The sequence below is a fragment of the Hyperoodon ampullatus genome (assembly GCF_949752795.1).
Source record: "Hyperoodon ampullatus genome assembly, chromosome: 19".
In the NCBI taxonomy this organism is placed as follows: domain Eukaryota; kingdom Metazoa; phylum Chordata; class Mammalia; order Artiodactyla; family Ziphiidae; genus Hyperoodon; species Hyperoodon ampullatus.
The window spans coordinates 40,840,631-40,864,822 of NC_136932.1; the positions used below are offsets into that span (position 1 = coordinate 40,840,631).

The 24,192-nt window shown below is 56.0% G+C and overlaps 3 protein-coding genes across 3 annotated transcripts in view; 1 reads left to right on the top strand and 2 right to left on the bottom strand.

Annotated features, from left to right (window-relative positions):
• Positions 1-781: 781 nt before the first annotated feature.
• On the bottom strand, positions 782-8,033 carry AIPL1 (AIP like 1 HSP90 co-chaperone; the record flags this gene model as incomplete). The annotated part of the gene is made up of 6 exons (XM_079726423.1): positions 782-984; positions 1,745-1,886; positions 2,013-2,189; positions 3,181-3,369; positions 7,162-7,341; positions 7,938-8,033. 6 exons carry the CDS (start codon positions 8,031-8,033, stop codon positions 782-784), a joined length of 987 nt encoding a protein of 328 aa, XP_079582549.1.
• A 5,646-nt stretch (positions 8,034-13,679) lies between these two features.
• Positions 13,680-17,551, top strand: PIMREG (PICALM interacting mitotic regulator; the record flags this gene model as incomplete). Its single annotated transcript, XM_079724978.1, has 5 exons — positions 13,680-13,731; positions 14,255-14,583; positions 15,990-16,285; positions 16,802-16,897; positions 17,518-17,551. 5 exons carry the CDS (start codon positions 13,680-13,682, stop codon positions 17,549-17,551), a joined length of 807 nt encoding a protein of 268 aa, XP_079581104.1.
• Positions 17,552-22,664: 5,113 nt separating this feature from the next.
• PITPNM3 (PITPNM family member 3) overlaps positions 22,665-24,192 on the bottom strand; it is a gene marked incomplete at its 3' end in the record, with an annotated part of 86,011 nt that continues 84,483 nt past the window's right edge. Inside the window, exon 20 of the mRNA XM_079725270.1 lies at positions 22,665-22,967. Coding sequence (XP_079581396.1) covers positions 22,665-22,967 — 303 coding nt within the window. The remainder of the gene's footprint in view (positions 22,968-24,192) is intronic.

The window sequence follows — 24,192 nt, forward strand, 5'->3', positions numbered from 1 at the left end:
CTAGCTCTAGGCTAAGGGATGGGAGAGATAGGGCAGGAAACTTCATTTTTATCCATAAGCTCTTCTGTGCCCTTTGGGGTTTGGGGGTTTTTTTGTTGTTGTTAACCCTGGCATGTATCAATAAAAAATGTTGCTTGCCACGCTAGTAAACAAAGGATGTTGCAGCCACCCACAATGTGCACCCTGAGAGGATTCAGGATGGAGAAAAGCAGGATGCTGAGCCTACATATAATAGTTAAGGTGTATCTCAAAGGAATGTTTTCAAGGAGCCCAGACTTTTGCATCTTCCCACACCTAGAAAAGTGCTAAACTCATTAACTTGAGATGTCTGATTTTCTTTCATTAACGGTAATCTTTTGAAGTTCCGACTATCTGGTCTTTGTTGCAAAAACTCCTATACATCCTGGCTCCTCCCTTACCTCTTCGGAGCAGTCCCTCAGGGCTATCTGAGAGGCTGTCTTCTGGGGCGGGAGTCCTCAGAAAGTCCGCTGAATAAAACAGAATTCTCAACCTCTAGGCTGTGCATTACTTTTTCAGTCGACACATACATTATTTTGACTTTTAAAATTAAAAGTTTAAAAAGTGACACCAAAATCCTGGCCAACTGAACCAGAAACGGCCAGGCCATCTGCTAGCTGCCCAGTGCCCTGCTGTCCTGCTGGGGCGGAGGGGTCAGTGTGCGGCGAAGTCAGTGTGCGGCGAAGTGGCGGCGGGCTGGGGAGGGTGAGGGGAGGGGCCGATGGCGGTGGGGGCCTGAGGCGGGAGGCCTGGCGCCTGCGCACTAGCCCAGCATGTTCCTGCAGCGCAGCCGCTCCTCCTCGCGTTTCTCCTCCAGGCGGTTCTCCAGCAGCCTCAGCTCCCTGCGCACCACCTTCCGCATGGACGGCTCCAGCTCCAGCACTTTCTCCAGGTCCGCCTTGGCCTCTGCCTCATTCCACACCTCGGCGTGAGCCCGGGCCCGCACGTAGTAGGCCTTCGCGATGCCTGCGGGGAAGATCCAGCTGGATCCGCCACCCAGCCCCAGAGGCAGCCCCGACCCCGCGCCCGGCGGGGCTTGACCAGCTTACACAACCCTTAACCTTGACCCTGATCCTTAACCTCTCTGTACCTCCAGAGCCCGTCTCCTCCACTATAAAATACGGACGATAATAATCGCAGTACCTACTTCCCTCCCTTCCGCGGACCCTTCCAAGGCCCTGCAACTTATTTTACATTCACAACTTTCTATTCTTTTCTTACAGAAGCGCCCCACATGGTACAAGCTCCAGGCCCAATCCCTGCACCTGTCCGTTACGGTCACTATAAGGATTAAATGAAATGATAAATGCAGAGAATTTAGCGTGTGACGCAGAGTAAGTGATGTTGTAACGTTCCTCAAACATCGTCTTCACAAGTATCGCCATTTCCGCGCATCACGGATCCTAGAATGTACTTAATATTGTTCTCGGTATTGATTGCCCCCATTTTTAAAACCCGTTTACTGCTCCACACAGGTTTGGTGAACTGCTTATATTTTGCCCTAATGCACCTTAAGATAAAATACCTCCCACAATAAGCACAGCTCATCCATTATCTGTGATATCGTTATAGGCTTGGGAAAACCCTGCTGCGTGGAGGCGAGTTTTGACGCCCTGACAGGGTCAGAAGAGAAGGCCACCGGAGGTCTGTAAACGTGACTCTGGGCCCCTGGGCGGGATTGGACACCCTACCCACCACAACCCCGGACCCGCTTCACGCCACCCACCTGGGTGGTGCCGGAGGATGTCACTGGTGTGCTCCAGCACCTCATAGTACTCCTCCTTCTTCAGCAGACACTGGCAGTAGTTCAGGATCAGGGTGTTGATCATCTTCTCCAGCTTCAGCCACTGCACCTCCCAGGGTTTCTCCTGCCCGGTGAAGAAAGGTCTGCTGCTGCCCTGCCTCCACCCCTGTCCCCCGCGGCCAGGGCCAGTGCAGGGCTGCTCCCCCCACATGCACCCCACTTCCCAGCCCCCTGGCGGGCAGCCTCCCACCTTGATCTGCAGGTTCCTCAGGCAGACGATGGCTTCCTGGTACTTGGTAGAAGCCTCCTCGTAGCGGCCCAGCTTGAAGAGCCTGTTTCCTTCTCCATGGAGGATGGGCACCACCTGCATCTTCTCATCTTTACTCAGGTTCCAGGTCTCCCTCTGGTACTCGCTGGGGGCCTCCACCTGCCCCAAGAGCTGCAGGTCAGTAAGGCAGGGACCCCGAGTGCTCGAAGCCCAGCAGGGCAGGCCCTTTCCCTTGCAGGGGACCAGAGAAAGTGGACCCAGCACATCTTGCTGAAGTCAGCTCTTCATTTTCCACAGTGAAGATCGTGGGCAGAATCATGCTTGCTGGCCAAACACATACAAACAGGGGAAGGAAGCAACAAGCCCCCCACCCAGGGCCTTACCCTAGATCAGAGCCTTTGTGCAAATTAAGAAAAGGTACTCCTTGGTCAACACACTTTACTTCTAATATTCAGAAAATGGCCATGATACTCGTTTCATTAGAACAGGACACTTTATTGCCACCTGTTGGAAAAATATTATTATAAAAGCACAAATATATAATGTCTCTCATGAGCACCTTATAGGGGATGCCCTCTTGCAGTGCCCAAGCCGCACAACTGTTCAAGCAGGCCCCTTGGTGACACAGTTCTTGTTTATTTGCCCTCAGGCTGAGCCTCAGCCTTGGCCACTAGCTGAGGCCTGCCCTGGTTCGACCCTCTCCCACCACCCCACAGACAAGGGCCATCAATCGTTCTGGGGTCTGGGGGAGAGATTGTGGATGGTTCCATGCAGCCTCTCCCACTACTGGAGAATGAGATCGGAACCCACAAACCATAGGGACTGGGGCTGAGGATGTAATTCTAGACTTTTGGGAAAAAATGGAAGTTGATAACCAATAGAAATAAAATGCCTCCAAGAAGAAAATACCATTTTTAAAAATTAGTCCCAAAAGGGCTTTTCCCTTGGAAAAGGCAAAGTACCGTTTTTTGGGGGGAAGGGTCCAATTCCAGTTCCCCTGTGGTTTATGAATGCTTTATCGTTCTCTGAAGAGGAACTGGGTGATGTCCAGTGACCCGTGGGGCTGGGCTCCCCTTGATGCCCACTGACCCCTGTTGCTCTTTGATGCTGGGACAGTACCTACCCCGCCTCCCATGCCCCAGGGTCACACCTGCAGCAGCTCTATTACGAAGATCAGTGGCTGCGGCTCCTTCTGCAGCTCATCCAGGTCCTCGTAGCCCAGAGTGTGGTAGGCGAACATGTTGGCCAACCCACACGTGTGCACGTGCCACTCAGTGGGGTCCTTGCCCTCCGCCATCTGCCGCAGGCTCCGGGACAGGATGGGGTAGACCCCAGTGTGCTGTGGGGAAAATTGGGTGGATGGCATCAGGCTGTCTGCTCAGAGCCAGCTGGGCCACAGAGAGCCCCACTCTGGGACGCCCCCAGGGAAGGACTCCTGCTCTCTCCCTACACCTGCCCTATGGCTGTTACTACTCATCACCCCAGCATACCCCCACTAATCACCGTGGTTACCTGTGTGCCAGGGAGAGCGCGCTACACCTATTAGCTCCTTTAATCCTTAAGGTGACCCAACAAGGGAGGCCCTACTATTCTCCCCATTTTAGAGATGTGGGAACTAGAGCCCAGAGAGGTTAAGTGATTTGCTTAAGGTCACACAGCTAGGAAATGAGAGGATTCAAACCCAGCTCCGGGGACCATGCTTTAGCCCCAATGCTATGCTGCCTCTTGCTGGCCCTTGTGGTCGACTCAAACGGGTTTCTCTCCCAAGGAGACCCTCAGTCCGTGAAGCCTGTGACCCGCAGGGACGGGAGCATGGAGAGCTGTGGAAGGAGCAGGGCTCTGGGCCCAAGAGGGCCGGGTTGGTGTCCTGATGGTGCTGCTGACTGGCAGTGAGTCCAGGTCACTGCAGCTCCCTGAGCTCCCGCCCCCTGGATTGCACCTCTCTGATAGGCTGGTGTAGGGGTTAAATAAATGAGATGGCGCAGATATAGGGCCAGCTCATCACAGCTTCACCCAGCACCAGGAGCTGGGGTGGCCACCCTCAGGGTGGAAGAAGGCTAGGAAAATCAGCTGCTTGGCCTCAGGCAAGGTCTGTGGCATTTTAGGCCATCTTAGGCCTCAGCTGCCCCATCTGTGAGCTGGGATGCCCCACAGACAAGCTCTGAGAGCCGCTCTCCAGGGGCTGGGTCCTGAGATGGCCCATCTCAGGCTCCTGCACCGCAACTCCAGTAAAGACACAGCACTGGGAAAGTGAAGGGGCGGGAATGGTTCAGCTTGGTCTCCAAGTCACCAGCAAGGACATGAAGGTCACCCCCTCCCTGCCTCCACCAGCCAGGATTAGCCTGGAGTACCTTCGGCTTCTTTGTGAGCTGGGTGACCAGATGGCAGTTAAGCCTGTTGAGATTAAAGCTGGATGAAGGGAGGGAGGGGTCCCCCGGGAACGGCTTGCTGCGGGGAGGGCGCAGTCCTGGCCCTCACACGGCAGCCCCAGCTCGCAGCCCCCTGCCTCCCAGAAAGTCAGTGCTTAGCTGCTGACCCCAGGAATGGGAGGCTGCTTGGACATGACCTCAGACCAATGCCTTGTCCCATTAGCCACCTGCCACCCTAGCACTACCAGGGATGCTGGTTGGCACGGTGGACTGTAGGATGCCACCGGGAGTGGGCAGACATCCCAAGAAGAAGAAAACAGGCCAGAAGAAGGAGCAGAACTCCAGGGCCCTGCACCCACCTCTGCAGCACCTCCGCTGAGACTGGGCAGGGGGACCCCAGGACCACTGCGCCTCTCTGGGGCTTCAAGGCCACAGCCTGTTTCTGTCTGAGGGGCTCTGTCTATCTGGAAATTGCAAACTGACATCCTGGAGACCACATTCAGCTCCCAGATTCGTTTTGTTTTATCCTTCACGTAATTAGTTGCCAACACTTAAGCACTGAGAGAAATCATGGACTAATGAAAATCTCTGGTTTGTCTATAAAACTCAGACTATCCAGCCACACCGGACCTGCCCCTTTCTCACAGCAGCTATCCCGTGGGAGCTCAGGAGCAGCTGCCCCCTGTGGATGGAGCAGATGACCTTCAGTCACCCAGGGGCCCTGGCCCTTGTGGTATTTGAGTTTGCAACCCCTGGCCTCACCAGGCTGGGCACCAGCAGAAAATTCCTCATGGAGACCAGTGTGCTCCCTGGGTAGAGGGGGTGGTAGTATATTTCAGGGCAGAAGCTCCCAGAGCCCCTGACGGCCCCTGCCTCTTCACACTCCCTGGCCTGGATGCTACCTCTCTTCCCACTTCTAGGCCTGGTGAACTCCTATTCATCCTTCAATACCCAAATCAATGTCATCTTCTTGAAAAAATTCCTCCTATGATCCTCAAGCAGTTAGTTGCTCCCCTCCTGTGGCTCTAAACCACTCTGTCCTCACTCATGTATATCGTGGTGCTACCTGCCCTGCATTGTAATTGCTTAGGTGTCTGCTCCTCCTCCAGAATTCAAGTTCCTTGAGGGATGGGGACTTTGCCTGTTTAGTCTCTAACACCTAGCACAGGCCAAACCTGGTGCACTGAATGTTTTCAGATAGATAGACCTACAGATAGATGATGGGTGGATGCTTAGTGATGGAAGAATGGATTAGGAATAATTCTGGTTGAAGGGAAGGATGGATGAATTGATGCCTAAGTGTGTGGATAGAAGGATGGATAAAACATGGATGTATAGGTGGGTAAATGACTCTGGAAAGAAGAGTGTGTGTGTGTGTGTGTGTGTGCGTGTGCGCGCGCAATCATAGCAGCTGTGAGCTGGGGGGAGATGAGGGGGACTATTGGAAAAACCAGTAATCATCGTGGCATAAAAATTACCAGCCTGGGCTTCCGTGGTGGCGCAGTGGTTGAGAGTCTGCCTGCTGATGCAGGGGATGCAGGTTCGTGCCCCAGTCCGGGAAGATCCCACATGCCGCGGATCGGCTGGGCCTGTGAGCCATGGCCGCTGGGCCTGTGCATCCGGAGACTGTGCTCCGCAACGGGAGAGGCCACAACAGTGAGAGGCCCACGTACGGCAAAAAAAAAAAAAAAAAAAAAGAAGGAGCTTGGTAATGGCTGGGTCAGGCTGTCAACACCTGAGCCCACCAACCAATCCTAACATCACAGTAAGAGAGGTAAGCAGATGTGGAGGTACACAGTTTATAGAAAATACTGGGGATCGAGGAATGTGTTAGACAACTCCATGGCAAAGCAACCAGCAAAATCAGAACATGGGAACTTCGAGACAAGTTACCCAGTTTCTTCAACAAATCTACGTCCAGGAAACAAAAGAGAGAGAACCCATAAACGAAAGGAGACTTAAGAGATGTATTAACAAAGCTCTGTGCATGGACTTCGTTTGTATCCTGATTTGAGCAAACCAACCAGCAGGAGTGAATGACAATTGGAGAAATTTGAGCAGTGGCTGGATATTAGATGGCATTAAGGAATTATTGGGGTTTTTTTAATGTAATAAGGATATTGAGGTCATGTTTTTTAATATCCTTCTTTTTAGAGACACAAATTGTAGTATTTACAGATGAAATGCTACGGTGTCCGGAATGTGCTTTAACCATAGGGGATGAGGAAGGAAAGTGGATGAGTTTAGATGAAACAAGACTGGCCGTGGAGTGATGGTGCCTGGCATAGGGTGATGGCTATTTGGAAGTTGATTATACCTTTTTGTCGACTTTTGTATAAGTTTGAAAGTTTCCACAAGAAATGTTTGTTTAAAGGTCAGTGAGTTTTGCCATTTCTATCTGGACCACCGAGGAGAATGCCTTGTCTGGATGATTGCTAAGGGTGCCATAAATGAGAAAACAATTTTGCAGTGTTGGTAGGAGTGGGGAGGAGAGCAGAAGATGACCCGTGGCCAAAAGTCTCCAGGATCCAATAATCCTGCCCCAAAGTGAGGGCTGTGAGGTGGGCCCTGCACCCACATCCCACCAGCCAGCCTTGACACCGATTGTCACTTTAGCAGCACCTATTCTTTTGGGGGAATCCATCTTCGTCGCTACCATAGCTGAGAAGGAATGGGCAGGGTACTTTCTCCAGAATTTTGTTTTACCCTCACTTTCCTGAAACACAGCAGCCCTGCAAAGCGGGTGGGCGGGGCCAACTTACGATGGTGTCACACCAGAACTCGGCCACCTCGCTGAATCGCATGGACGTCAGCAGGATCTCCCAGACCTCCAGCTTGAACATGTTCCCGATGATGATGTGCATGGGATGGCCCACCTGCTTGCTGTCATCTATCACCGTCCGCTCCTCATCACATTTCAGGGTTCGGAAATGAAAGGTCACCTGGTCACCAAGAGAGCAGACCCTGGTCTAGACATACCTCCCGAGGCCCAGCAGAAGCCACCCCCCTGTCACCGACTCCCTGGGCTGTCCTCCCCCAACCCCAATCGGACCTTAGAGCATACCCCCCCCAGCCTGCACTCCCCCACTCCCTCCTAAAGGACCCCATCCCACTCTCGACAGCTCTGCAGGTCAGGAAGTCCTGCCTTAAACACGCCCTAGATCTGAGGCCGCAGACCCAGACACATCCATCACCCGTCTAGGAGCCCACCAGAGATTCCCACCCTGAGCCCCGAAGGCCCTTCCTTCTCCCTCAGCATCTTGGGACATCAGAAAATTCCCAAAGCCCCACCCGCATTCCACACTGAAGTTTAATTTGCAAAGTATCAAAAACACCCCGTGAATGGGCACCACTTCAGAGCTACCCAGATGCCTGGGGCAGAGGCAAGGGGAGGGGTGGTTGATACTTCCAGCAAGGACCTCCTGGCCAGTTGTTGGCAAAGCTGACGAAGGCTGTTTGCAGCGCCCTGTGGCCAAGCTGGAATGCAGAAGGCTGCCATGGGGGCTTCTAACTGGTCTGGGGGGCGGGCCCCACTCACTCGGGCTCCGGTGATGAAGTTTGGGAGCTCCCCCGTGCCCCCATGCAGAATGGTTTTCTTGATCCCTTCCACGTTGAGGAGCAGAGTGGCATCCATGGCTCCGGGTGCAGGGCGACGTCCAGCCCAGCTGAGATAATCTGCCTAGAGGAAGGCACTTAGGTGGCTGAGTCATGGCGGGGGGGGGGGGGGGGGTGGGCGGGGAAGGGCGGGGGTGTGCGGAGCGGGGGTTGGGTGTGAATGAGAGGGATAAGGTGGAGCCACTCCCTGCAGCCTGGCCGCTGCCCCATCCTCTGCTTCTAGCAGCGATGCAGGGACCCTGCCTGACATCCACTGTTACTGCCTCAGCTTGTGTTCTATCCCACCCTAAGAAGGAGGGAAGACAGCTGGAGCTTTCTTAAAGAAGACAGGAGGGGACTTCCCTGGTGGTCCAGTGGTTAAGACTCCACGCTCCCAATGCAGGGGGGCTGGGTTCGATCCCTGGTCAAGGAACTAGATCACGCACACCGCGGAGAACATCCCACACGTGGCAACAAAGATCCGCGTGCTGCAACTAAGACCCCGTGCAGCCAAATAAATAAATATTAAAAAAAAAAAAAAAAAAAAGGAAGAAGAAGACAGGGGATCAGGAGTGAGCAGCAGCAGAGAGGCCTCAGGCCACTGAAGGAGGAAAGGATGGGGCACCGGAAGCCCCCTTTGCCCTGCCTGGTCCTGGGGCGTTGGTCCTGGTCTCAGACTCTTTGTCCTTTTGGAGCCCAGGCCGGGGTGCAGTCCTGCTTCCCTCTTTCCTGTGTCCCGCTATCTCCTCCCCAAGATCTGCCCGCAGGTTTCTGGCTTGGGAGAGCACTAAGACGGAGTAAGAGAAGGGGAGCAGGTGTGGAGAAAGTTCAGGAACCCCCACCAGCCCTGCTCCTGTCTCCCCTACAAGGTCTGGCTGAGGACAGTGAGCTCTCCCGTCCCCTTTGCAGGGTCTCATCCCTGTGCCCTGGCACCCAGGCAGAGCTTATTCTGGGCATTTGGGGTTTAAAAGTGAAAAATGATGTGAAGATGTGGTGTTTGGCGCCACCTTGTGGCCAATTCAAGTTCTCATGCCCCGGCTCCCCCAGGCCTTGAGGGTGAGAAGGATTCTGAACAGCACAGAACTTTCTCTTCTTGACCAGAGGCTATGTTACCGGGAGCAGGGACACGTGACCTTGCCGCAGGGAGAGACGAGGACACAGCACTAGGAGCCCAAGAGAGCTGCGTTCAAAGGGCTGGTCCCACCTCTTATTTCCTGACCTTGTGGCTTTGGGTATCTCCCACCCTATCTCTATTTTCCCAACTGAAATGGGAAAATCGACCTCTCCTGCCTCCCTCTCTATGAAATTGAGAAACTTCCCTGAAAAGTGAGTGGGACCCCAAAACCCAGCATCCCTAAAAGTTTTGACTCCCATGAGGAACCACTGGCATACAGCAGGGCCAAGCCTGGGCCAACTGGTCTGGGTCACAAACCCAGACTGGAGCAGCCCAATCACCCCTCCAGGACCCCTCCCTGAGTGCTCAGAACCTCCCCACTGTGGCCCCAGCTCCATCTCTCTCTGGGGACAGGGGATAAGGTGGAGAGGGGTTGCAGAGGTCCTTCTTTTCTGTTCCATTCTTTCTGCAGGCACGTAGCAACCTAGAGCAGTCTGCATGTGTAGGAGGCAAGATGGATACTTAGATGGTAAAACTACAAAGAAAAATCAGAGAGATTCCCATAAAAGTCAAGGGAGAGAGGACACAGAGCAGGGGCAGTGGTTGCTTCTGGGGTCCTGGCAATACTCTGTTTCTTCACCCAGGTGATGGTTACATGGGTGTTGGCTTTATAAGTATTCATGCTACTAGCCTTTACGTTTTAGGCATTTTTCTGTCCATGATATCATTCACAATGGAAGAAAAAGTTCTAACTGGGTCTCACATTGCTCAAAACTCTCCTTCTGTTTCAATTGCTTCCCTTTGCAGAGAGTCGAAAGGCACACATGGGGACTTCCCTGTGGTCCAGTGGTTAGGATCCCACGCTCCCACCGTAGGGGACGTGGGTTCAATCCCTGGTCAGGGATATAAGATCCTGCATGCCACATGGTGTGGCCAAAAAAAAAAGAAAGAAAGAAAGAAAGGCGCACATGGATTGCAGAAATACCTAGGGGTTGAACTGACAAATTTGGCCCATGGTTGGTGAGGCTGAGGGGTACGAGCAGAAGGGGGTGTTGAAGCTGATGCCGGAAGTTTCAGTTTCACTGCTGAGAAAAATGAGGTGCTCAGGCCACAGCCTCCAGAGGGACCCCCAGCCACTGTTTGGCCCACAAACTAACCTCCTAATGGACTTCATAAAAATGCAACTCTAATAACCTCAGTCCCCTCTGAAAATTCAACAAAGGCTTCCCACCACCATCAGGATAAATTCTAAGCTCTTTCCCTGGCTGATGGGGTCCTTCAAGCCCTGCCTCTTGCCATCCGGCTCCTGGCCTCTCCATCTCGCTCAGGCTTCCTCTGCTCCTGGAACCTGATGGAGCTCTGGCCTCCCAACATCAGCCTTTGCAGACCCCTCTGTTGGAAATCCTCTTCGGCTTTGTCTCCCTAACTCATCAGCTAAAACATCATATGCTAAGGGAAGCCTGCCCCGACCCCCCAGCTCCAGTGGGTTCCCCATTCCTTTTACACCCTCTCGTCATCCCCTAGCACTTCACATTCATGACATTTTGCACAGTTTAATGTCTGCTTCTTCCATCACACTGGCCGCTCCATGAGGTCAAGGTAACTGGTGGAAGTTTTCTGTTGGACAGGGAGCCTTCAGGGCAGGGCAGGGCTGGAGCTCCTTCTCCTTCTCCAACCTCCTCCCCAACAGACGCAAGGATGGAGCTGGACCCCGAAAGCCTCAGCCTGGAACCACGGACTGGTTTTTCCTCCTTACAAGGAGGGCCAGGAGCCCCCGTACCCACCACCTCTCCGCTGGGAGCCTGCTTGCCTCCGTACATTTTCCTTCCCACCACCTTGCTCCACCCTCCACAGGAGGCCAATAGAGAGGTTCCTCATTCAAAAGAAATTGTTTCTTCCTCCTCTTGTTGCCATGGAGACCGCTCTCCTTCACCTGCCCTTCCAGTCACAGAGCTGAGGGAGGCGGGCTGAAAGCTTCAAGCAGGGAGGGCGTCAGCGTGCGTTCAACCCCTCGTTCCTGATGCTTGATGAGGCCGTGGAATCTAAGGTTAAGAATTCAGGTTTCAGAGTCAGCCCTTCAGGGTTTAAATTCCAGCTCCGACTCTCTGTTCCATCTTGGGCGAGACACCTCACCCGTCTGAATCTCAGTTTTGTCATCTGTAACGGGAATAAAAATAGTACCTGCCTCATAACGTTGCTGTGAGGATTAAGGAAGATTAAAGAAAGGAAATGCACTTAGCAGACACATGGTAAGGGCTTCACACATATAAGCTATCATAGAGATGCCCGTGATGTACCAGCCAGGCACTGCAACAGGCAGACAGGCACGGCTGGACAATGGCAACACGGCAACCTATTTGGGAGGATTTCTTTCTACGTGTGTCATCTTCCCTGAGTCTTTCCCACACGTTCAACTTAGTTTCCAGAAAAATAATAACTCCTGCTTTCCCCCCTCATATTTCATTGGTAGAGGATACGAATTAAATTCCCTAATTACAGGGCTTCCCTGGTGGCGCAGTGGTTGAGAGTCTGCCTGACGATGCAGGGGACATGGGTTCGTGCCCCGGTCCGGGAAGATCCCACATGCCGCGGAGTGGCTGGGCCCGTGAGCCGTGGCCGCTGAGCCTGCGCGTCCGGAGCCTGTGCTCTGCAACGGGAGAGGCCACAGCAGTGAGAGGCCCGCGTACCGTAAAAAAAAAAAATTCCCTAATTACAATAATAAATCCAACAAGCATACAAGAAGTGTGGGAACACACACTTCCAACGCTTGGGAAACAACTCAGCTAGGGGAGGAAGTTGAGCAGGCAAAACTGAGCAGCATTTTTCAAACCGCAGCTCACAACCCTTAGAGAGCCACTGTAACGTAAACTTAGCGAGCTGTCACCAGGACTATTTTTTTTTAATGAAATAGAAAATATGTCAAAGCACCTCACACATAGTCAAGTATTGTTTCAGGAAACTTTTGTTTTAGTTACACATATGTGTGTGTGCTGGGGGTCTCACCTGGGTCCTGGGCCCCCAAACATGATGTTCCTTGTGCAAGAAGAGCACCTCCTCCCCTGCCTCCCGCTTCCCCACATACACACTCAAACACACACAAACACACACATTCTTTGCTTGGTGAACTCATTTTCTAGGTCTCAGCTTTAAGTGACATAATTTTTGTGTCATAATTTTCTTTGATGAATCGATTACTGGTTATTTAATTTATTCATGTCCGTTTCTCCCCACACACTAGATCTGAGCTCCTGGAGGTAAGGAATGCATCCGTTTTGTTGAACTTTGTTGACCATTGTTAGCACAGGGCTGAATCTATCAAGACACAAGTAGGTATTTGGAAAGACACATGAGGGGACGTGGGGAAGGAGGAGAAGGGGGGCTGGGAGAGACCAGGGTTGGATACACCTGCCGGGGAGAGGTGCAGGCTGAGGAGATGCAGTGTGGTGCGCTGGTGAGGCTCGTGGACCCTGGCCCCAGACTGAGTTTGAATCCTTGCTGCATAGTAACCGGGGGAAATTGGGGCCCCACCTGACCTCCCCACACCTCCGTTTCCTCATCTAGTCCTTGGCTGCAATGAGGGGCTCATGAGATCCTCCTGTAAAGTGCTTGGAACACCAGTACCTGGTGTATAGTAAGTGCCTCGTATTTTAATCGTCCTCCTCCCATGGGGAGGGTCCCTTCGCAAGGGTGTGGGTGAGATCACCCAGAGGTGAAGAATGGGGTTAAGGACTGAGCTCCAAGGTGCCCATCAGTCGAAACTCGGGGTGGGGGGGGTGGAGGGTTTTAGGTGAGGACGGCAGTAAGGAAACGGAAGGGGGAGCATGGCCAGTGCTGCCTTGAGGTGGAGGGGGGACGGGGCTTTGTAAATGGTGGGCTTTTTAGTTTGGATGCTAAAGGGAGGGAGGGAGGGAGGCACTCAGCTGCATAGAGGGGACGGGGCGGGGGAGGGAGGGGGTGGGGAGCGTACTTGGAGGAGGAGGGGAGGTGCACCCAATCTGTCCCCTCTTCCAGGATGGACTTTCCTGGGGGTCAGCGCGGGTGGCAAGTTTGGGGGACAGAGGGTCAGTCTCAGGAAGGCACAGGGTCACGAGGGAAGTTTGAAACAAAACTTCCACAGGAACCCAAGGCTCCGAGCTCCCCCAGCCCAGGCTCTTTCTGACAAAACCACTGAGACCTCCAAGCAGGATGGGAGGGGCCGCTAGGAGCTCGGGACCCCGCCTCCGCCCCGCCCGGTCAGACCAGCCAGAGCCCTTTGTAGTTAAGGAGGGAGCCCAGCGACCGGGGACCGAGCGTCAGGAGGTGGCGCCGGGGCTGAGCCGGCGCGGGAGAAGGATTCCGCAGGCTGAGCGGGCGGGACCCGAGAATACAAAGAGACCTCAACGCGCTGCTCCCGGCCCGCCAGACATCCAGAGGCATGAATGGGGACGGGCGGGCCAATCCGAGAGCAAGATTCACAGCCGCGGGCGCAGGGTCCAATCGGATCCCCGACGAGGCAGCGAGACGGGGACGGAGCCAATCAGCTGTGAGGACAGGGCCAGGGGGCGGATCCGCCCGGTGTTTCAAATTTTCTGGATGGGTGAGAAGCAGCTGTGCTCGGCTTCTGGTCTGCGTTGGGCGCTGTTGGGTGAGTGCGGGCAGGGGCGTGGTAGGGCCTCTGTTAAGAAGGGACGGGAGGGGGGACCTCCCGTTAGGACGGACACGGTATGTGGGGCTTCTGGGTATAGCCGGATGGACATTGGGGTGTCTGGTCAGCCCGTCAGAGCGCATTGGGTCAGGGCGAACCCGTGAAAGAGCCGCTGGTCCTGCCCTGGACCAAGTGCTGAGGCTCGGTGACGGCCGGCAAGTCCTGCCCCCCTCTCCGCCTGAGGCAGATAACGGAAAGGAGGCTGGGATGAAAAGACAGCTTGTTTCAGACACTTGCAGCACGGGACACATTGCTGACCGGCCTTGTTCAGCCTCTACCCTCTTCTGGGCCTCGCTGACCCCTCTTCCAGGAAGCATCCTCCTTCCTGCACCCACAGTTGCCAAGTGCCCCACCCCATGGGCCCCCATCCCATCTCTTCCCCCGGTACTCAGGGTGTCTTTGAAGCCTGGGAATGGGACAGTGGGGGGATGCCTTGCTGACCTCCCTTTGATCTCCTCTCCAGGGTCTGCTGGGCAGAACAGACTCTCGGCCAGGCGGATGGCTTCTCGGTGGCCGGCCGTGGGGGCCTCCATGCGTCGGAGGTCCCTACAGAACCAGGGGCAGCTGGAGGAGAGCGAGGCCCTACAGCCTGCAGTTGGCCACCCAGACACCTCCAGCGGGGCCCTGGACTCCCTGTGCAGACAGTTCCAAAGGAGGCTGCCCCTGAGAGCAGTCAGCCTCAACCTCAGGGCGGGCCCCTCCTGGAAACGCCTGGAAACCCCACAGCCAGGACAGCAGGGCCTCCAGGCTGCAGCTCGCTCAGCTAAGAACGCCTTGGGTGCCGTGTCCCAGGTAATGTCGAACATGTCCAGGTATGGAGGGCTTTCTTGATGCTGGATGATAGCTGCCCCCAAGAATATAGACTCTGTGAAGACAGGGCCTTTGATTTGTTCATTGCTGTGTCCCCAGCACAACAAATAGTTCCTGGCACGTAGCAGGTGCTCAACAGATAGCTGAATGAGTGAATGAAAGCAGTGTTGTGAGGGAACAGAGCCTCACAAGACAAGATGATAGAGCTGTATTGTGATAGGAAATTGCATTCAAGGGGCTAAGGGTGGGAGAACACCAAAAAGAAGCTTAGTCAGTGAAGGCTTCCCAGAGGAGATGATCCTGTGGAATTCGCCCAGGAAAGGGGGAAGTATGAGTGTACAAGGCAGGTGAAATAGTCCAGACCCAGGGCTGAGGGAGGGCAAGATGCTGAAGAGAACTGGCAGGAACTTAGCCTATGTGTGGCCGGAGGACAGAGAGCAGCGTGGGACGTGAGAGGGGCTGGGTGTGCCGAACACGTGTAGATGCTCCCAAGAGCGACTGGGAGCCCTGGGAACCAGTGGGAAGAATTTGCAACATGGTGGGAATTGGGTCCGATTAGCAATATTAGAACTTGTTCTTTAGCTACTTGATGAAAAGGGGGTTAGAAGAAGATTCGCCTCTGAGGGGGCCTGGGGGTCTGGCCTTGCAGAGGAGTGAGCAACTTCAAGAACTGCTCAGACGGTAGCTTTGAGAGGATTTGGTATCAGATGAGAGGTGTGGGCAGGAAGAGGCCATGTGTGCTGGGGGTGACGGGTCCCTGGGCCTCCCAAGTGGCTGTGTCTCCAAACCTAGAGCTGGAGGTGTGGGGAGGTGTCACCTAGGAAAGACAGGAGCTATGAGAGTGGACAGGCCTCCAAGGAGAGAACTGGGGGTGGGCAGGGCATCTCCTTGCTGTCTGAGTGGGAATCTGAAGGTTTGGGAGAGGGAAGCATTTCTGGACCCTTTGAGAAGTTTCTGAGCCAAATGTCAGTCCCTGAGAAGGATCTCTGTGCAACAATGTGGACGGTAGATTAGAGTCAGGGAGACCAGAAGCCGGGAGAGAAATTATTTCACGGTATCCCGTGGGCAGGCCTGCTCTCCTCTGGGCCTCGCCTTTGAGTCTGGGTCAGTCTGTCCCGAAAGAGGGTTTGGACTTAGACCAAACGCAGACTCCATGAGCCAGCATGGTTCTGCTGCTGGCCACGCACTTATCCCCGGGGGCCCCGAACTGGGTCCTTGCCGTGGACCCATTCCACATGGACTCATCTGCAACCCTCACCTTGAGACTAAAAGCTGCCTGGATTTGTAGGACCAGCTGGTGGGCCGAAGTGTTGGGGGTATGGCCTGGGGACTCTGGGGTAGCTCACTCTTGGCTTGTCCATGCTGACCTTTCCGTGTACCTGTCACAGAGAATCCAGGAGTCCTGCCAAAGTGGCACCAAGTGGCTGGTGGAAACCCAGGTGAAAGCCAGGAGGAGGAAGAGAGGGGCACAGAAGGGCAGTGGCCCCCCAGCTCGCAGCCTGAGCCACAGGAGCACCCGGCTATCAGTGGCTGCCCCTGCCTGCTCAACCCTGGACCCCCGGGAGAGGGAGCATCGCCTCCTCTCCACCCAGATGGGCCCGCGTGCCCACCCTCGGCGGCGGTCCAGGAGAGAGGCTGCCCTCCGGAGCCCCTACTCCTCAGCAGAGCCTCTCTGCTCCCCCAGGTACGTGCAGTAACGCCTGCCCCGCAAACACTAACTGGGCCCTGGGGGCTGCTGAGCCCCTCCTGCGGCTACCTGGAGCCAGGGACACCCTGAGCGGAGTCACATCCGTGCTCCGGCCCAGCTCTGCGCCCTGCTAGTGGGGGATCTGGGGAGGTCCTTCAGGGCCTTAGTTTCCCCGTCTGCCAAAGGAAGAGGCGAGCTTAACTCTGGGAGTATCACAGTCACCCAAGCCTCCTGGGGAGCCCAAAAGCAAGTTTTGAAGCCATCTGGGGGGCTGAGGCTCACCTGTCTACAAGATCACCTGCCCTTGACCTTGTGGGCCTTGATCCAGCTTTTCTCTGCCATCTGCTCCAAGCTGCTCTGATGTCACTTCCTGGAATGGGGGTCTGCGGTGACACGTTCCCAGCCCGTGTGGGTCATCTGGGCCTATTCACCAGGCCCGGTGCTGGATGGGAAGGGCTCCTGTCGCAGGTTTCCAACTAATGACTGATATGTGTGGCTTTTCCTTCCGTTCAGCGAGTCTGACAGTGACCTAGAGCCCGTGGGGGCAGGAATCCAGCATCTCCAGAAGCTGTCCCAAGAGCTGGATGAGGCCATCATAGCCGGGGAGAGGTGAGCTGGTACACCATGCTTCAAAGGGACATGGCCGGGAGGGTCCGCCTTGAAGCAGCCACTTTTTTTCAGGCGGGCTCTGGCTCTGCCCTGCTGTGTGACCCTGGTTGCCACTCTCCCTCTCTGAGCCTCTGTCTCCTCTACAACATGCCTCGGTCTCCTCCTTGATGAAAGACCTAGATTGGGGTGGTGGTTAAGGACATACCCTGCATGTATGTGGCCCCCTGGGCCTTGGTCCCCCACATTTGTCCATCACATGTGGCCGGGTCCCTGGTTCCTGAAAGACCCGCCCTTCCTCTGCCACTCCCCATGGCTCCTCTCAGCCCTGCCCGCCCACGGAACTGGGGAAAGCATCCTGGCTGCTGTGAAATGCCTGGTCTGTCTGCTTAGGACAGCGTCCCGGGGGCAGGGCCTGGGCCTGGAGCTGCCCTAACTGGGGGGCCGTTTGTACGTGGCTGTGACGGCCTCTGAGGCGGGGCCCTGCCGGCTCTGACTACACGCTGAGTGGGCCATGTCCCCGCCACGTTGCCAGGTCTGCTCTTGTCTAGCTCAGGCGGGGAGGGTCCCTCAAAGCCTGCGGCACCCAGTGGCATCTGTCCCTCCTGCTTTCCCACCTCTAGTGGCGACATGACTGTTTCTCTCATTCATGACTGAGGACAGCATCCTTCAGGTAATGCCCTCCCTCCTAAGCATCTTTCTCTGTGTCCTCCTCCTCCCCCTTCTCCTCCTCTTGCACGAGCCCGTAGACATACTTGGAGGCATGTTAAAGAACTGAGTCTTTTCTGGAAAAAGCCACACAGCCGATGGGCCCCACAGAGCAGGAAGGTGCAAGTCTTCTGAGCTGCTCGGAGCCGGAGCTGCTGACCTCACTGGGCCCATCACTGATGGAGCACAGCATACTGGGGCCCCAGGCAGCCGCAGCCACCTTCTAGCGCCTCATTTCGGGGGGCAGTCTATGGTGTCCCCGCCTCCCCTGGCTTCAGCACTGTGAGGGGCATGAAGGGAGCTCTGTCTTGCAGGAAGCAAGCCATAGCTGACCACCATGCCCTCACCCCCAGGGTCCACGCTTCCCAGGAGTTCCTGGAGGACCCAGGAGCTGGCAGTGCCCCTGGGCCGCTGCAAACAGGGACCGGACTAACAAGGGCCCAGGTGGAGGCTGCTCGGGGGCCTCTGCCCTCCTGTTCCAGCCACTTCTCCACCCGCCAGTGACCACTTGCCGCAGTCTGCGAGTGACTCGGGGAGGCCTCGGAGAGGCGGGGGGAACTGCTCATTCTACTCCCCTTTGGGGCTTAGAAACTCATCCCACACGTGAGCTTTACAGTTGCTTCACTTGTAACGTGAAGTGCAAGCACAAGGTCATATTTGAGAGCTCTGAGCTGTGCACCCAGGAGTAGGGTCTGCAAAGAGTCATCTCCTGTGTCACCAGCGCAGGGGCTCTTGGGAACCCAGATTCTAAGCCCTGCTGCCCACAGCAGAGCCCCGGAAGAAGGGGTGGGAGAGAGTTCCAGGCCCCAAGACCTGAGTCCACAGGTACCTATTTACACTCTCAGCACAGGGCACCGTGGGCGTACAGGGAGAGGTAGCCCTGTTCAATAGCAATTTCTGCCCTTTGTAAATTATTTAAGAAATCTGCTTCGTCATTTTATTCGAAAGAAACCAGTGTACGACTTTCCTAGACAACACTGCTTTTTCATAATAAAGACTCTCTTTCTGTATCTGACGTCTCTCCGTTGTCACCCTACCCCTGCGCCACTCTGAGCAATAGGTCTGTGGTCTAGGGCCCGGCTTTGTCGCCCTCATCCACCCCGACTCCAAGCCGGCCTGCCCCCAGTTCAGGCGGAACATGAGCAACGGGAAAGGTCTCTCGGCTTAGTTCAGAGCAAAGCACATTTTAAAGGCAAATAAGGTTTTTATTTAAGTGACAACATTTGAGAGTTAAAAACCATCTCACATCAAAATCAAGACCAGCTGTAAAAATCTTTTAACTCCGTAATGCTGTTTCTGTCTTGTTAGAAATCTGATATTTTACATTTTCTTTTCTAACGGATTTTGTACAAGGCAGCCATGAGAAATAGAATAAACCTTTTTCACCACAGAACCGTCCACCACAAATAATACTGAGAGTTACATACTTAGGAACAGTCAGACGGACAAGATCAGACCGGCTGCCACCACCGAGCAGACAAATAGAAAAGGACAGCGGGGTCCAAGGGTGGGAGTCCCTACGAGCAAGCCACCCTACCGTCCCACCCCTCCTTGGTGTCACCTGCCTCTCCTTGTGCCCGTGAGGGTGGCGGTCAAATTCCTGATTTTTTTTCCCCATCCACCTTGTTGATTTCTCAGCAAGGAGACAAGGACCCAGGCCAGGCCTCGCTGCTTGGACTTAACCCTACTGGGGGGGGAGGGGGCAGGGGAGGGGAGGTTTCTTTTGGCTGAGCCAAAGAGAATAGGTTTCCAGAGCACTGGGCACCCAAACCCCCGAGGATTCGGCAGGAAAGTTGGTTATTTAAGGCGGGGTCAAGCTGAGGCTCCGCAGGCAGGGCGCCCCTCCCGGGCAGGGCTGCACCTGGGCTGGGTGGGCGAGTGGCCCCCCCAAAACCGGCGCCACCTCGGGACCCATTTCCACCTGCCTGGGGGGCTGCCTTTCATTTAACAATCGGCGCCACGTTTTGCTGGCAGGGCACTTCCGGGGCGCGGGTCTGCGCTCCAAAGCCGTCAAAGTACGGTTTAAAACCCATGAGTTCCAGCCTCCCCTCTTTCAGGGAGCACACCCCACCCATGTCTGGAATCCTGGGGTTCAAATATGTTGGTTTTCTGTGGCCCAGCACCCAGACTGGAGGGCCCTTTATCCAAATGCATGAAAGAGTCTAACTTTTTTTTTTTTTTAATGTATCTGTTGCGGAGCCTAAGAGAGGAGTTGAGATCTTTAGAAAAATGCCATGAGGCCGGAAGAGCAGGCCCTGGCTACAGATGCACCCTGAACCCCCAACAGGGCGAAGGCAGGGGAGGCTGCAGGCAGGCCCTCTGCCGGGACAGCCGCCCCCCACCCCAAACTAGGAAGAACAAACATGCCACGCAAGGAACAAGGAGCTTTGGTCAGGCGGGAAGATGTGTTTTCCAGCTCCTGGGGAGCAGGCACACGGAGCTGGAAGGATTCTCTAGAAAACAGCCAGACTGGGGGTCACAGAAGTACTCCAAGAGAGGCAGTGGCACCCCCCCCGGAGAACGACACAAGTTGGTTCTTTGTTTTTCTCCAACTTAACTGGAAGGAGGAAATCAAACAAACCACTAGCAGAGAAAGTGCACGTTGGTTACAGAGTTGCTGTGAAAGCAGTACTGAAACAAGTCGAGTCTGATCACTATACAGAGCTCCAAATACACACATTCACACACACCAACCGAAGCTCCCAGAACGCTGTGTTCACCATATCTCACTGTACACCTTCAGCATCTGAGGTGCAAGTCGTCAGAGCCCCAAACCGGAGCTCGAGGGAAGGGGTGCGGGCCCTCCTGCTGGGGCCCACATCCCGGCTCCGATCCCCACAAGCACAGAACCCTGCTCCCACGGACTTCAAATTCCTCAGGGTCCCTGCTATCTCTTGCTCCCAGCCTGGGGTTCTCAGAAAAAAGGGCAAGGGACTCTAACTGGGGGAGAAGTATCTCACGCTAATTATTTCATCACTTGAGAGCCACACATCAGTGGCTTCTGCAAAAAGGAGATGGAATTTCAGAGAAGCAGACCAACTCTGCCCCAGTGTAATGCAGCGTCTGCTTTGGAAAGGAGGGGAAGGACTGGAGTTGACGTGGCTGTGCCGTATGAGCTGCTGCTCCACGGAGAGCCAAGAAGGATGAAATGTTAAAGGAGGGATGGGCCCGCTGCGAACCGCCAGGAGGCAGGACCAGAGAGGAAGCCGGGGGTGATCACCCCTCCCCAGCAGACTTGCCAGCAGCTCTGGGCCTGGGCGCAGAGGCGGCGCTGGAAGTGGAACAGGAGCTGGCAGGCTGGAGAAGAACCAGTTCCAGTGGAGAGCAGGGGTGGGGGCTGGGAGCCCGGAGCCGTCCAGCCCCAGCGGCGCGTCGAGTTTACCGGCTGATTCACAACAGCGGTGCCAGCTGCCCCCACCAGCACCCGCCCCTGGGGAGGACACTGGCCACATGGGACCTGCAAGAGGTAGACAGCAGAAGCGACACTGAGCTGACACAGGTGCCTGCTGGGTATACAGATGTCTGGGCCTGGGCAGCCCGGCCCGTGACCCAGAGCCTCGGCTGCAAGAGCTGGATCAGCCTCAGTGACAGCCCGGAGGGCTCAGAGGCAGCCCGGGTAGCCCAACACAACAGGTGTGGGTCTGGGCCAGGGAGCGGGGCGGGGAGTGCAGGAGACCAACGCCTGGGCCAGGGGCTCAGCAGGAGGAAGGCCTGGGCAGAATTTGAGGGGCCCCAGGAGAGCCAAGCCCTGCCAACCTCAGGGCATGACCCAAGAGGAGGTTACGGGCACCAAACCAAGCTGAGTGGCAGGGGGAAGGGAAGAGAACACAACAGTTTGAGCCAAAATTACATGAACCCCCGGAGCTCTGGGACCTCAGCTGTTACGCCTTCCAGGAGCCAAAGGGAGAAATCACTCTGAGCAGAGCTGGGGAGGGGGAGCCCGACCAGTGCCCTTTGGGGAATGTCTCTGTCCCTGGGACACCAGGTTTGGACATCAGTGCAAAGCAAACCTCTCTATGGAGCAGGGACCCCTTCCGAGCAACCCCACAGAGGGGCTTCCTTTGAAGTGATGGGGCAACGGCGGCTCCCTCTTGCCGCCCCCCGCCACCGCCCCAGCCCCTCTCTTAGTCTGCAAGGAAGGTCCAGATCACCTGGCACTCTGAGAGGCTCTCAGGCCTGAAAAGCCTCGGAAGGCAGACGTGCAGGACAGCCTAGGTGTCAGAAACTCCCACCCATCTCAGCTGCGGAGACCCCTCCAATTACAGAAGGCAGGCAGGGCCCAGAGAGGGCAAGCAACAGGCTCGAGGGCTCACAGCCAGCCCAGCTAGGCCAGAACCCAGGGCCACAGCCTCACAGGGGAGGGCACCAGGCAGGACTCCGGGAAGAGGCATAACTGTCCTCAAGGGCCACGGGAGAAAGGTGAGGATACTGAGGACAAGAAAGAGGGGACAATGGACAGCTGCAGGAGGACAGACCGTCAGCACCAGACCCCGCCCCCCAAGGGCCGTGGGCAAACGACTCAAACATAGGATGAGCCCAGGGGACATCCTCTCACTCCCAGAACGTGGCCACTTTGCCACAGGAGAGCCAGGCCCAAGATGGTGACCCGGGACGTCACACGGAGGGCGGACACAAATGCCACTCGACCCTCCAGCAGGCAGCCAAGAAGCTGTACCTGCCAGCGGCTGTTGGTCCCTGGTCTGGGGGCTCCCCCCGTGAGGGCCTGCGTAGCATCGCTGTGGAAGCCTCAGGAACTCAGAAAGATGGTCGACTTTGTCAAACACTCCGGCTCCGGGCAGGCCTGCCCCCGGGATTATACAAACATCCACCCTAGCTGGGGCTTGCGCTGCAGGCGTGACGGAGCAGCAGCGACTGCACTGAGACCCCTGGATCTCACCCCTTCGCAGCCCAGGGAGCCCCCCAAGGCCAGGCAGGGTCCTGCCCCCCTCGCTGGTCGGACACTGCTGGACAGACACGGGAGGGAAAAAGCAGGAAAAGGCCTGTGTCTGCCGGGGAGAAGGCAGCCCGCTGGGGCCCCCCTGCTCTGCGCACAGCCTGGCCCTCAGGGCACCGACTCGAACTTGGGGGGCCCGCGCGCCCAGCTGAGCGCGGGCAGGGGCCGCTCGTGTTCCTTGTCGGACTCGGGCTGGCTCTGGGCCCGTTCGGGCTTGGGGTTGGCGGGCGGGTCGGGCTGCTGCACCGACATGGTCCGGCGCAGGTGGTTGCGCTTCCGCAGGAACTCGGGCTGCGCGTGGAGGCCGAAGCTGCCCTTGCGCAGGATCATACGCGAGCTGTTCTTCTTGGGGCGCGAGCGGTGGCCGGCCTCCAGCGCGGCCAAGTGCGCGGCGTAGCCCTCGCTCAGGAACTGCGGAGGGGACAGGCGTCAGGCCAGAGGGGCAGGCGGGCCGTGGTCCTGCCCTTCCCCACACCCCAACGTCGCCCTCTCCCCGGAACACCCAGCTGCTCCGGGACCTGGGGAGCCCATGACCGGTCAAGGCTCCCCGCCTGGCTTTGGGCAACTGAGCGCTTCTGTCTGTACCCACGGGTCACGCCAGAGTTCCGTGGATCCCTGATGGGGTGAAGCTCCCATCCTTGTCACCTTCACTAAAATCCCCCGAAGGTAAGTCTCCCTCTCCCCTCCTGCAGCTTCCACCGCACGGAACCTCGTTATTTTCTGGCCCCGCAGCTGCGCTTCTTGCCATTCCCTCTCCTTAGGTCCTCAGAGCCTTTGCTAACTCAAAGTGTGGGCCGTGGATCAACAGCATCAGCACGACCTGGACCCTCGACGGGCAGAATGTCAGGCCCCAGCCCAGGCCTAGGAATCTGAATCTGCATTTAAACGAGGTCTCCAGGTGATCTGTGTGCACCTTAGAGTTGAGAAGCCCTGCTCTAACGGTCCCCACTCTGAGGTCCCACCATCTCTGCCCCTCCACCTGCGCTGGTCACTTTCAGGCACCTCCCACTCAACGTGGCCCAAAGAGATCATCGCCTTCCATTCAGTCGCCTGCTTTTCAATCCCAGTAATGGTACCACCTACCTGGTCACCCAGGTCAGAAACCGGGCGTCATCTTTGACTTTCCCTTTCTCTCGACCCATGCGTCTGATCCCCTCGTTACCAAATCCAACCCATCCTGCCTTAGAAGTGCCTCTCAGACCCTTGGCCTTCTCTGCCCTGCCACCGCCCTGCCACTGCTTCCCTCCCCTCCCTCTGACCCGCCTTCCACCTGCAGCCTGACGGATCTCTCTGAATCACAAACTCACTCCAGAGCCGTAGAGTCCCAGCTTGGCGAGACACACAGGCCATCCAGGACCCGCTGCTCCAGCCCTCTCTCCCTTTCCCTCCCACATCACACTCAGCCAAGCTGAGTCACTTGCAGTTCCCATAATATACATGTGCTCTGCCGTCTCCTGACTGTGGCTTTTGCTGCTGCCTCTGTCACAAAGGCTCCTCCAACCTCAGGCCCTTCCTGGACAATTCCTTCAAACTCCCAGAAACCAACCTTGTCCCCGAGTCTGGCTTAGCTGCTCCTCTCTGGGACCCCACAGTCCTCTGTGCTCCCTGTCACTCATTATGGCTCCTGCCACACTGC